The sequence below is a fragment of the Chrysochloris asiatica genome, unplaced genomic scaffold (genome assembly GCF_000296735.1).
Source record: "Chrysochloris asiatica unplaced genomic scaffold, ChrAsi1.0 scaffold00312, whole genome shotgun sequence".
In the NCBI taxonomy this organism is placed as follows: Eukaryota; Metazoa; Chordata; class Mammalia; order Afrosoricida; family Chrysochloridae; genus Chrysochloris; species Chrysochloris asiatica.
The window spans coordinates 1101568-1112111 of record NW_006408830.1 but is presented as its reverse complement, the minus strand read 5'-3'; the positions used below and the strand labels follow the sequence as shown (position 1 = coordinate 1112111).

Below are 10544 nucleotides of genomic sequence, written 5' to 3'. Positions count from 1 at the left end.
GCCTCCTGTGCTGCCTCACTTTCTTGAAAGATTTCAATTTTGATTCCATCAATTCCTGGTGCCTTGTTCTTTGCCAATTCCTTCAATGCACCTTGGGCTTCTTCCTTCTGTATCAACGGCTCTTGGTCATATGCTACCTCTTGAAACGTTTGAACATGAACCATTTCCTTTTGGTACAGTGACTCTGTGTATTCATTCCATCTTCTCTTGATGCTTTCTGCATCATTCAATAATTTGCTCAGAGAATCCTTCAATAACGAAAATATCATACAGTAGGCACTCATATTTGTTGAGTAGGCCGCTTGGCATATATAATAACCACCAAGAGGTACAGTGGATGCTTAATGCCTGCCTGCTGCCTTGATCCATAGTGGGTCAAGATTCCTTATTGAATAAAGAAAAAGATCCCAGTGATCTTACCTCATTCAGCGGTCCCAGTGCAGTCCTGGGACAAGTTGTTTCAAGATTGAGGCTACCTGGCCAGGAGTGCCGTGACGTCATGGGCTGGCTGCATGACGCCACGCGTCTGCCGGCTCTCACGGGTGGGGGCGGGGCGGGGCGGGGCGGGGGGGGGGGGGGGCAAAGGGGCCCTGCGCACTGCCCCCGTCAGCCCTTGTGCTCGTCCTGGCCAGCCACATCTGGAATTCATTGCTGTCGCAGCCGGAAAGGGGCGGAGAAGAGGGCGGGGCGGGCGGGGGGCCGAGGCGGTGGCTCTCTCCGCCCCGCCACCGTCTCTAGTCCCCAACCCCGGGACGCAGCCGAGCCCGGCGGGCAACACCAGCCCCAGCCGCGGCCGCCCCGGGGACGCAGACGCCGAGGGCCCTCCGGCCAGGGCAGCGACCTAGGCCGGCTTAGCCAGGTGAGCGCGCGCGTGGCGAGGGGAAGGCAACAAGGGTGGACCCCCCTGTCCCCAGAGGACGCGGAATCAGAGACGGGGGACCCGACCAGGGGTCGAGGGCTCACCAGGGTGCGCACGCGCCGCCGGTGCTACTGTTGCACCAGGGGGTTGTCCCCTTGCGCTCTCTACACGACTCCTGGAGGCTCCCACTGTCTCGGCCGCGAACCCCTAGACTGCGCTCCCCGCGTCCCCCAAGCGGCAGGAAGTTGGCGCAGAGGAGAAGGCGGAATCCAAACGCTCTGGATTGGAGACGCTGGGGGTGGGAGGGATGTGCAGAGCGGCCCCGGGGGCTTGGGGAGTGGGGTATAGAGCGCTCCTCCTGGTGACCAGGCCTGGATAAGGGTGAAAGATACAGCGCGCTGCAGAGCCGCCGAGCCGAGGTGTGGAGCCCCCCAAGAAGGCAATTGCCCCCAGACTGCAAGTCTGGGTCTCTGACTCTGTTTCCCCGCGTTGTTAGGTTCAAATCCCCCTGTGAGAGTGTGGCATTGTTCTGGAAGGAAAAGTAGCATGACTGCACTGTTCCGGCGCCTCCTTTTTCCCCTTGGGCCAGGGAGGGGCGTGGGTTTGAACTCGCGTGGCACGTACCCTGCGTTGTCCCTGCTCCTCAGAGTGTCGGGACTTCGCCCCTTCCGTGGGCACAGGTTGACTCACACGGGAATTTCCACTCCTCTACCCACTTTCCTCTCACCCCCCCCCCCCCCCATCGCGTCTCTGCTCTTGTCTGAGGCTCACGGCGCCTCCCGCAAGACGCGACACGGGCACGGCACTCTTGGTGCGGCTGCTGTTTGGACCTAGCCTTTGGGGATCTCCAGGCGGGAGCCCTAGCGAGACGGTGAGGAGCCCTACATCCCCATTTGGAGCTGTGGAGTTCCGCGCGTGCGGCGGTCGCGGGAGAGAGGAGGCGCGGCCCCAGCGTGAGCCAGTGTGGATACCGCGCATTCCTCAGCCTGATAAAGACGCCGAGAGTGCGGCTGGGGGCGGATCCTGCAGCTGTATCCACTGCGATGCTCAGGGCTTCGCTGGAGGAGAGGGAGGTGGGCTGTAAATGGACCGAGGTGGCGCCAGTCTTCTCTGCTTTTGCTTTGGAGAATTCTCTTAGGATTCTCCATTCTCGGGGGCCCACTGGGGCCTCTGGTTCATTCATCCCACACGTTTCCTGAGCGCCTACTGTATGCTAGGAATTGGTGTAAGCGTTGGGAACAGATCTGATCTCTGACTCGGGCACTCACATTTTACTGTGAAAACCAGACGGAAAGTAAGAAATAATTTCCGATAGTAGCAAGGGGTATGAAAAACATAAAGTCAGATACTGAGATAGAAAGGACCCGGGGAAGGCGGGGACTGTACACTCGTGGGCAGGAGACAAAGTGACATTTGAATCAGAAACCTGAAGGTTGAAGAGCGAGTCATTCAAAGATGGTGTGGGGACTGTGTACCATGAAAGGAACAGCGGAAGCATTGGCCCTGAGGTGGGAATGCTGGTGTTATATCCAGAGGCTAGGGAAAATAGCACTTATCCCAAACACTCCTGGTGTGGGACTGCAGTTCCATCCTAGGAAACCCTATACAGGGTCACTACGAGTCGGAACCGACTTGTGGGCACTTAACAAGAAAGTAGCAAACATTGAAATCACACCCCTCTCCAAACCTATGACACCCACCTTTTAGATCACTTTCTCATTAACATCAGCTCAAAAATCCACGTCAAGCTCTTTCATGTTTTACTTAACCCATGATGGAACTCCATGGAATGACAACTACACCCACCTAACTTGCTTTCACTGATGAAATTTCATCTCTGATGGGCTCTAAGTCTCTCTTCTTTCTACTCTCAGCAGAGCAAGATCACATGGTTTGTCTTGACCCAGTGTTGTTGTTAAGTACCATTGAGTCAGTCCAATTCACAGCAACTATTATAGGGTTTTCCAGGAGTGTTGGGTGGGTTTGAGCTGCCAGGATTTCGGTTAACAGTCCAGTGCTTGTCCTACAGTGCTACACTAGGACTCCACTTTGAGTCATTTTGTTTTGTTTTGTTTTTTTGGTAATGTGCCATCAAGTCCATTCAGACTCATGGCCACACTGTATAGGGTTTCCTAGGAGTGGCTGGTGAGCTTGAACCGCCAACCTTGTGGTTCAAACCGACCTTGCAGTCAGCACATTAACCTGCAACACCACACCAGGACTCCTTTAACTCAGGGAGGATCTCAAATATGAAAGTATCAAAGTATTTGATTTAACTTGCTGAATGATCCCTCACAGAGATCATTGGGAGCTTCGGAAACTGCCCATGGTTAATAGAAACTATTCATTGGTGCCCCTCCCCTCCTTCAAGTGATGCCTAGGGCAAGTGCTTCACTTCCCATACCTTAGATAAGTCTCTGGGCAAGTAAGTGGCCATTGGAGCTGGAGTGGAGTGATTGCTGGGGAGAGTGGAAGGAGACTAGGCTAGGTGGGCAGGGACCACCTATACAGGGCTGTGGGGAGCCATGGAAGAATTTGGAGCTGGGAGTGACCTATTATATTTATATAATAATAATAATAAATCCCCCTGGCTGCTGAGTGGAGGATGAACTATAGGGGAAATCTGAGGTTGTTGTTAAATGCCGTCAAATCTCAAATTGGTGTCAACTCACAGTGACCCTGTATAGGGTTTCTGAAAAGTGGTTGGTGGGTTTGAACCGCCAACCTTTTGGCTTATCCTACAGCGCCACACCAAGACTTCTAGGGGAAACTGATTTGTTGTTGTTGTTGTTAAGTGCTGTCAAGTCGCTTCTGACCCATGGTGACCATGTATAGGGTTTCCGAGGAACAGCTAGTGAGTTTGAACCGCCAACTTTGTGGTTCAAACTGACTTTGCAGTTCACCACATTAACCCACAGCACCACACCAAAATCATAGCTGGAGGAAATCTAAAAGAAATCGTGGGGAACTGTCAGGGCAAGGGACATGAGGATCCACAGGATCTGCCCCTCCGGGAGCTAGGAAGGCAGAGGGGGGCTGGAAACCACTGCGCCTTCCTCCTACCTTACCCTCATCTGACCGAGCCAAATAGTCACATCTCTGTCTGCCTCTCCTTCCTTTCTCCTAAACCCTTCCACTTGTCCCTCTGGTTCCATTTCAGGCCTGGCCGGTTCTGTGCCCAGTGAGTTCCTAGGAGGGAGTTAGGACCACCCTGTGAGTGTGAGTGAGAGACAGGTGCTGTGCTTGACCAGACCTGACCTTGGGGAGGGGAAAAAGACAAGGCCCCTGCTTGGGGACAAAACTCATCTGCCAGCGTCTGCCTAGCCCTACTTCCTCTTTCTTGGAAGTCTAAACCGCCTTTAGTTCCTGCCTTATGTTCTCTTCTGTTATGTGCCGTTGAGTTGGTTCCAACTCGTAAGGACCCTGCATAGGGTTTCTGAGGAGCAGCTGCTGAGTTTGAACCGCCGACCTTGTGATTCAAGCCAGCTTTGTGATCCGGTGTGTTATTCTGCAGCACCACACCAGGACACCATTGCTCCTCTAGCCAGTAGGAAAAATGAGACAGTATGGGCCTCAGTTTCTCTTGCTCTGACTTGAACTCTCTCTCCCTTTTTGAATGCTTGAACAGCCTCCTGGGGCTGCCAAGAGTGGGGGTGTATCTTCCCCTGGGGCAGAGGACAGGCTTTTTGGCTGGTCCCTGGGGTGGAAAGGCTGAGTCCAATTCTTATTTCTCTAGAAATCAGCTATAAATCTTTCTCTTGGTTACCAGAGTAAAGAGTTGTGGAGGCCCCCACATGAGCCCTAAGGTGGGAGAGGCACACACCCTGAGCTTCTCCCCCCAGGAAGTGTAGTTCTCAGGATTGGGACAGAGGTCTTAATTCTCATTTTTGAACTCTAGGAGGGGCCCTGCAGGCCAGGTCAGTCTGGAGATGTCTGGTTGGGGTGACCCAGTGGTCAGGCCTACTGCTCAGACATCCTCTTGGGACATCCACAGGCATAACTGGACCCTAGGAAAAACTGAGCCCTAGTCACCAGTCAATGGATGGCCCAACCAGTACTGTCAGCCCTAGAGCACCCCCAGTTGGCCAATCACGTGCCATGGATGCCAAATCTAGGCCAGTGGGCTAAGAATAAACTCAGTGCCCTGGGATTGAAAATGGGCTGTTCTGGGTGTGAGCTGTTTCCGGCCCGACGGCAGGTCCAGTAAGACAGTCGCTTGGGCCAAGCCAGCCCGGAGCCAACTGTGGCGGGCAGAGAGCATCAGGGCACCCGGGCCCTGTCCTACGGAAAAACAAGGAGACTTTGTGTAGCGATCTGGGAGGGGCGGCTGTCCCCAGGGATGTGCACAAACCCGTCTCTGTTCCCAAACTAGGACGGATGTCCTTCTACCAGGGAAAGCAGCTGCCTCTGACCGGCTGAGGTTCAGGGTGCACTGGGGACTGTCATGGCTGTGCGACCCCAGAAGCCCCCCATCACTCCCAGGCTCCCTAGGAACCGGCCTAACCAGCTTTTTCTGGAAGGTGCTACTGGGACACACGTGTTCCCTGCTGGGCGGGTTTCCAGGGACTTGGGGAAGGCTTTTCCCCTAGCCTTTTGTAATTAGTTAACAACTGTACCTTCCTCCTAGCCCCCCTTGTAAAAGGCAGACCTTGCCCTAGCTCCTCGGGAACCCTGCCTTTCCCCATGTGGTGGGGGAAGGGCATGGTATCTATTACTTGTTCCCTGCCCACTCGAGCCTTTCCTGCCCCTCCCCCCACAGCTCAGTTTTCCTTAAGAGGGGGTGATTCAGGCTTTCATGGAAATGAATGTCATTATTTCCCCCCCCACCCCAAGGGCTGCATGCCCCTCACAGCTCACGTGACTTCAGCACAGCTGCTCCATCTTCCCAGCCAGGACCTCCCAGACGGGTCTCCTGTGGCTCCCCCATCACATCGCCCCCTCCCAGCCTGCTCTGCACCGGATGTGACCAAGGAACCAAGACTCCACCCTGCTTGTTCCAGGGGCCTCACATCTGGATTTCATCCTAGCTGGGGAGGGGGATGGCAGCGCCCTGCCTATCCCCTAGGGACCCTCTGTCCCTGGGCAGAGCTGGATGGTACTGATGAGAACAGGCTGTTGGAAACCTTGGCTGGCCAAACATCCCCTTCAGTCAGACAGGATCCCTTTCCAAACCCTTGGGTGTGGGGTACTCCATCTAGAGCTGTGTTTGTGGTGTGTAGAGGGGAATGGTAATAAAGCCATTGACTAATATTTATTGCGTGCCTGCTATATGCTAAGCATGCCTTGTGCATCATTAGAAAGGATTTGTTGTTGTTTGGTGTTGTCAAGTTGATTCTGACTCATAGTGAGCCTATGTACAGCAGAACCAAACACTGCCTGGTCCTGCTTCATCCTCACCATTGTTCTGATGTTTGAGGCCATTGTTGGAGGCACTGCGTCAATCCATTTCATTGAGTGTCTGCCTCTCTTTTGATAACCCTCTACTGTACCAAACATGATGTTTTCCAGGGACTGGGTCCTTCTGATAACATGTCCAAAGTACGTGAGACAAATTCTCTCCAGTCTTCCTTCTAAGGAACTTTCTGGCTATCCTTCTTCCAACACAGATTTGTTCGTTTTTCTGCCAATCCATGGTAGATTTAATATTCTTTGCCAATTAAACCCCTAATAAAGTGGCCTTTCTTCTCCCACAGATGAAGGCATTGAGGGCTACAGACCAACTTGCCCAGGGTCCCACAGTGTGTCAGCAGCAGAGTGGGGTTAAACCCTGGATTGCCTCCAAAACTGAAGTCCTTTAAGATGACGTGACCTCAGGGCCGCCCTGGTGTCTCCTTAAGACCTTATTTTGGGAGCACCCATGGCCTCAAGGCTTAGGCCCAGACTGATATCTTGAGCAGTGGGTGGTAATGAGCAAGGAACCTTGTTATCAGTGGCGAACTTCTCTGTGGCTCAGGTCAGCAGGTCACCTGAGGCCCCAGCCTTCTGTGAGTGTTGGAGAAAGGAGACAAGCCCTCCAGGAAGCTGGGCAAGGTTTCCGTAATTCTGATTTGAACTCTTCATGCATTTGGGGGGAAGCTTCGAGAAGGAATTGTACGTCTTTTCCTTTGAAAGATAGTTATAGCTTAGGGGTTATAGAGGCCGTCCGGAGCCACCGTCTCTGACCCTGTCACTTAACTGCTTTGAGGCTTTGGGAAAGTGAATCGACCTCTCTGGGTTTCCCACCTTTAAAATGGGGATAGTGCTCATTCAGACCATTCAGCAATAAAGGTCAAATCACAGCCATGCGAGATCAAAGCCCAGGCTGCATCTGTCTGTCTGACCTTTCTGTCTGTCTCTCCTCTCTGCAGCTCTGATAGCCTCATGGCCCCAGCTGGTCACTGAGCCCCACCATGGGCAGCCTATACTCGGAGTATCTGAGCCCCAGCAAGGTCCTGGAACACTACAATTACACAAAGGAGACGCTAGACACGCAGCAGACGCCGTCCCGCAAGGTGGCCTCAACCCTGATTATCATCCTTTGCGGCGCCATTGTGATGGAAAACCTGCTGGTACTCATTGCGGTTGCACGAAACAGCAAGTTCCATTCAGCCATGTACCTATTTCTGGGCAACCTGGCTGCTTCGGACCTTCTAGCGGGTGTGGCCTTCATAGCTAATACCTTGCTCTCAGGCCCTGTCACATTGGGGCTGACGCCTCTGCAATGGTTTGCCCGCGAGGGATCTGCCTTCATCACACTCTCTGCCTCTGTCTTCAGCCTCCTGGCCATTGCCATTGAGCGGCACGTGGCCATTGCCAAGGTCAAGCTGTATGGCAGCGACAAGAGCTGCCGCATGTTGCTGCTCATTGCGGCCTCCTGGCTCATCTCACTGGCTCTCGGCGGTCTGCCCATCCTTGGTTGGAACTGCCTGGGCCACCTGGATACCTGTTCAACTGTTTTGCCGCTCTATGCCAAACATTACGTGCTCTGTGTGGTGACCATCTTCTCCGTCATCTTGTTGGCCATTGTGGCTCTGTACATCCGTATCTACTGTGTGGTGCGCTCTAGCCATGCTGATGTGGCTGTCTCACAGACGCTGGCCCTGCTCAAGACGGTCACCATTGTACTGGGTGTTTTCATCGTCTGCTGGCTGCCTGCTTTTAGCATTCTCCTCCTGGACTACGCCTGTACGGTCCGGTCCTGCCCTATCCTGTACAAAGCCCACTACTTTTTCGCCTTCGCCACTCTCAACTCACTGCTCAACCCTGTCATCTACACGTGGCGCAGCCGGGACCTGCGGCGGGAGGTACTCCGGCCATTGCAGTGCTGTCAGCGGGCAGCGGGGGTGCTCCGGCCATTGCAGTGCTGTCAGCGGGCAGCGGGGGTGCAGGGACGGCGGAGTGGAACACCGGGCCACCGCCTCCTGCCCCTGCGCAGCTCTAGCTCGCTGGAGAGAGGCACACACATGCCCACAACACCCACGGTTCTGGAAGGCAACACAGTGGTCTGAAGGGTGGCTGGGCCAGCAACCAGGCTGATGGCAGAGGGCCACGCAGTGGGGTGCTGGGTGACCTGGGACAGAGATGAGGGGCTGTCCACCAAGATGCCTCCAGCCGGCAGACCTGGGCAGCGTTGGAAACATTCCACAGCTAGTTTGGCCGAGGCACTGACCAATCGGATGACAGAGCTGCTGAAGAATCCTGGAGACCAGCATTGGTGGCCAGTGTGGCCTGGGTGAGGGGAGGGGGTCCTGGAAAGGGCCGGGGTGACTGCAGGCCGGCGTTCAAGGGGAGCTTGGGGCAGGAACAATTGGCCAAGCGGTATAGGGGATTTCAACATTGTAACAATTGCCTGACTGTTTGGCCTGCTCCAGAACCCTCTCTGAATTTCCCCTTCTGCCATCTCTGGCAACATCTGTCCACTTCCTTGGAGCCTCTGTCCCCGAGGGCTGGCGGTCTACTCCCTGGCCTTTAGGGCAACATTGGCTACAGTGTCTGGGCCCAAATCCACAGCTTCCCCAAATGTCACCAGCTGCCACTTGGGCTACTTCTTCCCTTTCCTTTTTCCTCTCACTCTTCATGATGCCCGGAAACAGCAGGGCGGGGGGTGTCGGGTGGGGTGGGGGGCTGAGCCCCATTCTCAGACCTCATTGGCAAATTGCACTATTGGGGCACAGAAGAATCACCAAAGGCTGGAAAAACTGGTTTGGGGGGAGTAGAGCTGTGGGGAGGACTTTGGACCTCCCACTGGGGCAAGGTGGAACTTGAGAAAGTTCAGAGGGAGATATTTGCACAGGAACCCCCTAAAATAAAACTATCCCCAAGTTATTCTCACCTCCAGCCAGGGCCAAAGTACCAGGTCCCCTAAAGAAAGCAGCCCTCAGCCACTGTGCCTCCTTTCAAGTTGTATTGAATGGAGCATAGAATTGGGGTGACCAAGGATACTGCCTGGAGCCACTCTCTCCTAAACTGTCCCAGAAGGATTTTGCTAAATCCTGTGGATGGATGCAAAGGACAGTACGGTACAAATGTGTATTTATGTGTCTGTGTGTCTGTGTGTGATATCTGTGACCTGGCTCCCCACCATGTTTCTTTCCCTCAGAATGGATGCTGTTCTGTCTCTTCATGTCTGTGTTGAAGCTGCCAAATGGGGTGGGGGTGGGGGGACTGACCCCGCTGCAGCCCCTTAGTAATTGCTGGCTCAGTCTCCCCGCTTGAGAGCTGAGGTCAGCTCACCTCTAGGAAGGCAACCGCATGCCTCCAACACATGAATGCAAAGGCTAAGGGCGTCTTTGGTGGGCAAGGAGCCAGTCGGGGGTTTGTTTCCCTTTATACAGCTCCCCAGATGCCCCCCTCCTAGCCTGAGACCCAATCTGGGCCAATAAACGGTTCAATTTCTCTTTCTGATTATGGGTGTGTTTTCTTGCAAGGCCTCTTCTGATTGCAGTTCCTCCAAAAGCGTCCTGTGGCTGGGACTGGGCACAGTGACCAGCCTTCCCCTTTTGCACCCCCACCCCTAGCCCTGTTGGTGCCAGGATTGCAATAGTGTCTGAGGTCTGGGGTCTACTCTGACTTTTCTCCTAGGACAGCTATCTATCTGGACTCCTTCAAACACTATGGGCGACTAATGGGGTCTGAGGCTGCCCTACTTTCCTTCAAAGAAACAGCATAGTGGGCCGTGAGGGTTCCAGGTTTGTACCCATTCTCTTTCCGAAGAGTAGAAGAGGTGATCTTAGGGGGTCCAGCAGGTCCAGATACCCCTCTGGGCTCGGTATTCCCAAAAGCGGTAGCTCACCTGCATTCAGCACTTTATAGGACCTGGGGTTAGGGGAGGTGGGGCGATTACAAACTTCATTTATGCAGTTGAGGCTTCAGAGCTTACTGAGTGGCTCAGGGTCACATAGCTGCTCTGCATCCAAATGGAAACCCAGGGTAATTCTGACACTACCACTGGACTAGAGAGGTCCCTCAACCCCTCTGGATGGTGGGCAAGACCTGGGCTGCTAACCCAACCTAGAACCAGAAGCCCAGATGGCCTGCAGCTGGGGGGTGGGTCCCCGGCTCCTTTCAGAGTGCAGCCTCCTCCTTTTCCCAGAGGCTCTGGGCCCAGCGGCTCCTTTGAAGCCAGGTTGGGGCTTTGATGGGAAGGAGGAGGGGGATGAGGCCCCTAAACTGAAGCCCCACCCAGAAGACCAGTACAAACAAGTAG

The 10544-nt window shown here is 54.3% G+C and overlaps 1 protein-coding gene across 1 annotated transcript; it reads left to right on the top strand.

Moving 5' to 3' along the window:
* Positions 1-7248: 7248 nt before the first annotated feature.
* Positions 7249-8346, top strand: S1PR2 (sphingosine-1-phosphate receptor 2). The gene has a single exon (XM_006875079.1). It carries the CDS (start codon positions 7249-7251, stop codon positions 8344-8346), a length of 1098 nt encoding a protein of 365 aa, XP_006875141.1.
* The last annotated feature ends 2198 nt before the right edge of the window (positions 8347-10544 follow it).